The sequence below is a fragment of the Glycine max genome, chromosome 6 (genome assembly GCF_000004515.6).
Source record: "Glycine max cultivar Williams 82 chromosome 6, Glycine_max_v4.0, whole genome shotgun sequence".
NCBI lineage: Eukaryota > Viridiplantae > Streptophyta > Magnoliopsida > Fabales > Fabaceae > Glycine > Glycine max.
In genome coordinates this window covers 32303013-32305581 of record NC_038242.2, presented here as the reverse complement: position 1 = coordinate 32305581, position 2569 = coordinate 32303013, and the positions used below count along the sequence as shown (strand labels likewise).

At 37.6% G+C, this 2569-nt stretch overlaps 1 protein-coding gene across 1 annotated transcript; it reads right to left on the bottom strand.

Moving 5' to 3' along the window:
- Positions 1 to 538: 538 nt before the first annotated feature.
- LOC121175000 (uncharacterized) lies at positions 539 to 1726 on the bottom strand. Its single transcript, XM_041016150.1, has one exon. It carries the CDS (start codon positions 1724 to 1726, stop codon positions 539 to 541), a length of 1188 nt encoding a protein of 395 aa, XP_040872084.1.
- Between the last annotated feature and the right edge of the window lie 843 nt (positions 1727 to 2569).

Here is a 2569-nt window from a genome sequence, read left to right as displayed (position 1 = left end):
GGCAAGATTCCTCGAATTGCTACAGGCAGTAGTTGTTGCATTAATACATGACAATCATGAGATTTCAAGCCAACCAATTTAAGATCATTAATGGATACAAGGATGTTGATATTTGAAGAGTATCCTTCAGGGACTTTGACATTCCGCAAACAATGACAAAAACTCCTATTTTCCTTTGTTGACATTGTGTGACATGCTGGGGGTAGATACGTTCGCGAACCTTTTGCTATTGGATGTAACTGCTCCCGTATACCCATTTCAACCAAGTCTTGATGACACTTCAAACCATCCTTTGTCTTGCCTTTAATGTTAAGAAGAGTGCCAATTAAACTATCACAGACATTTTTCTACACATGCATGACGTCTATACAATGTCTAACATCAAGATCAGACCAATAAGGAAGCTCAAAGAAAATGGACCTTTTCTTCCAGATGTTTGTCTCACTATTGGTTTTTTTTTTGCGTCTTCCCAAAGATAGTTATGATGTCGTTCACACGATCATGTACTTCTTTACCATGTAACGGTTTTGGTGCACTTTCATTTTCTTGAGATCCATTGAAAGCTTTCTTCAATCGTCGATATGGATGGAACTGGTTTAGAAATCTTCGATGCCGGAGTTAGATATACGTCAATATCATTACTAGGTTGTCTTGGTCCTGCTATCATCATGCAAAGCATTATGTACTTCCGTTTCATGCACAACCAAGGAGGAAGGTTATAAATCATCAGCAAAACAGGCCATGAACTGTGACTGGTGTTTAAGTTACCAAAAGGGTTCATTCCATCGAAGGCAAGACCAAGCCTTAGATTTCTGGCCTCATTCCCAAAATTAGGAAACAAAGCATCGAATGCCTTCCATTGCGGACTATCAGCCGGATGTCGGAGCAATCCATCAATTTTTCTGCCTTCAACATGCCACATCAACTGTTTTGCATCATATCTATTAGCAAACAATCTCCTAAACCTTTGTATTATTGGAAGATACCAACAAACCTTTGTTGGATGACTATTCTCTGCAGTTGCAACATCACTCTCTTCATGGTTGTTGACCTTGTAGCGGGATACACCACTTGTTGGGCATGTGCGCATTTTTGCATACTCATTTCTATACAATATGCAATCATTTGGACATGCATGGATTTTCTGGTACTCCATTCCCACTGGACATAAGATATTCTTCGCCTTGTATTGACTCTTTGGCAACATGTTATCTTCAGGAAGCAACTTTTTCAATAACACTAGCAATTCAGTAAAGCTCTTGTCACTCCATCCAAATCGTGCCTTCAAGTTGACCAAAGCTAAGACCGCATACAACCTTGTGAATGTTGTACACCCAGAATACAAATGAGTCTTTGAATCATTCTCTATTTTGTCATCCAAAGGAGCATGTGCTTGCCGAAAACCATCCTGCCCTAGGTCGCGAATCATTTCCTCTATACGACAACCCGTATCTACATCGACTGCCTCAGTGTGAGACAATGTTGGATTTTCTGGCAATTCCCCATGCCATATCCAATTTGTGTAATTTGGAATCACCCCGTGACATATTAGATGTGATCTTATTTCATTTAGCATTTGGTGTCTACCATTTGCACATTTTACACATAGACAAAAATATTTGCCGCGCAAGGAGGGGGCATGCATTTCGGTAAATTGGAGAAACTGTTCCACCCCAGTCCCATACTCAGCAGTGATGCCGGATGCTCTCATCCAACTTCGATCCATGTTGTCCATTTGCTGCACAACCTTATGAAGTTATGTAACATGCATGCGACATCTCACTTCTCTAAGTAAAGGTGTGGCCCTATCCCATTCAGGAAGTAATTTTTTTTTATAGTAGATTGAATACTACAAGTTAATTGTCTTTTCTAAATTTGACAAAATTTTGGCAGCATTTTGCCTAAGTTCCCAAGTACACAAGATGAAAGCGGTGATGTATTGTTATCCACCACATTCAAGTATGCACTCGGAGAACAAAGGGAAATGAAGTATACCGAAATGTTGACAAATTTTAAAAAAGAAAATTAACCTATACGTAATAATCTACTATAAAAAAAGATTCTTCCCAAACTGTCCAAACGGACAATTCAAGATTCAATACACCAATTAATACAAACTATCTGTATTAATCGATGTATAGAATCTCAAACGGGAAACTAAGGTTCACTCACAATGCTCATAATTTAGTTATATAATACATCATGTCATATACAAAGAAGCATTCAATTATCATTGTTGTGAGTCAAAGAAATACAAACCTAAAAAATATGGTAAATAACAGCTACGACTGTGACGACAATAATGGCAAGGCAAAGACAGCAGTGTAGATTCAACTCCTCAGTACGTGGGAAAATTAATTGGTTCTAGGTTATTTTTCAGAAGCAGCTACCTACAAACAAAAAATACATAATATCCAATATATCAGAGCTTATTTCTACTTCTCAAGCACAAGGTATGAAGAATCGTGTAATTAACGATGTAAATAAGAACTATAACTGACTGACATAAAAGTTACAAATAAATTTGTATACTAAACTCCAACGAAATGTAATTAATAAAAATGAAGGT

What these genes read in the sequence shown, in the direction of transcription:
- LOC121175000 (XM_041016150.1), bottom strand. Translation starts at nt 1,726, where the DNA reads ATGGATCGAAGTTGGATGAGAGCATCCGGCATCACTGCTGAGTATGGG.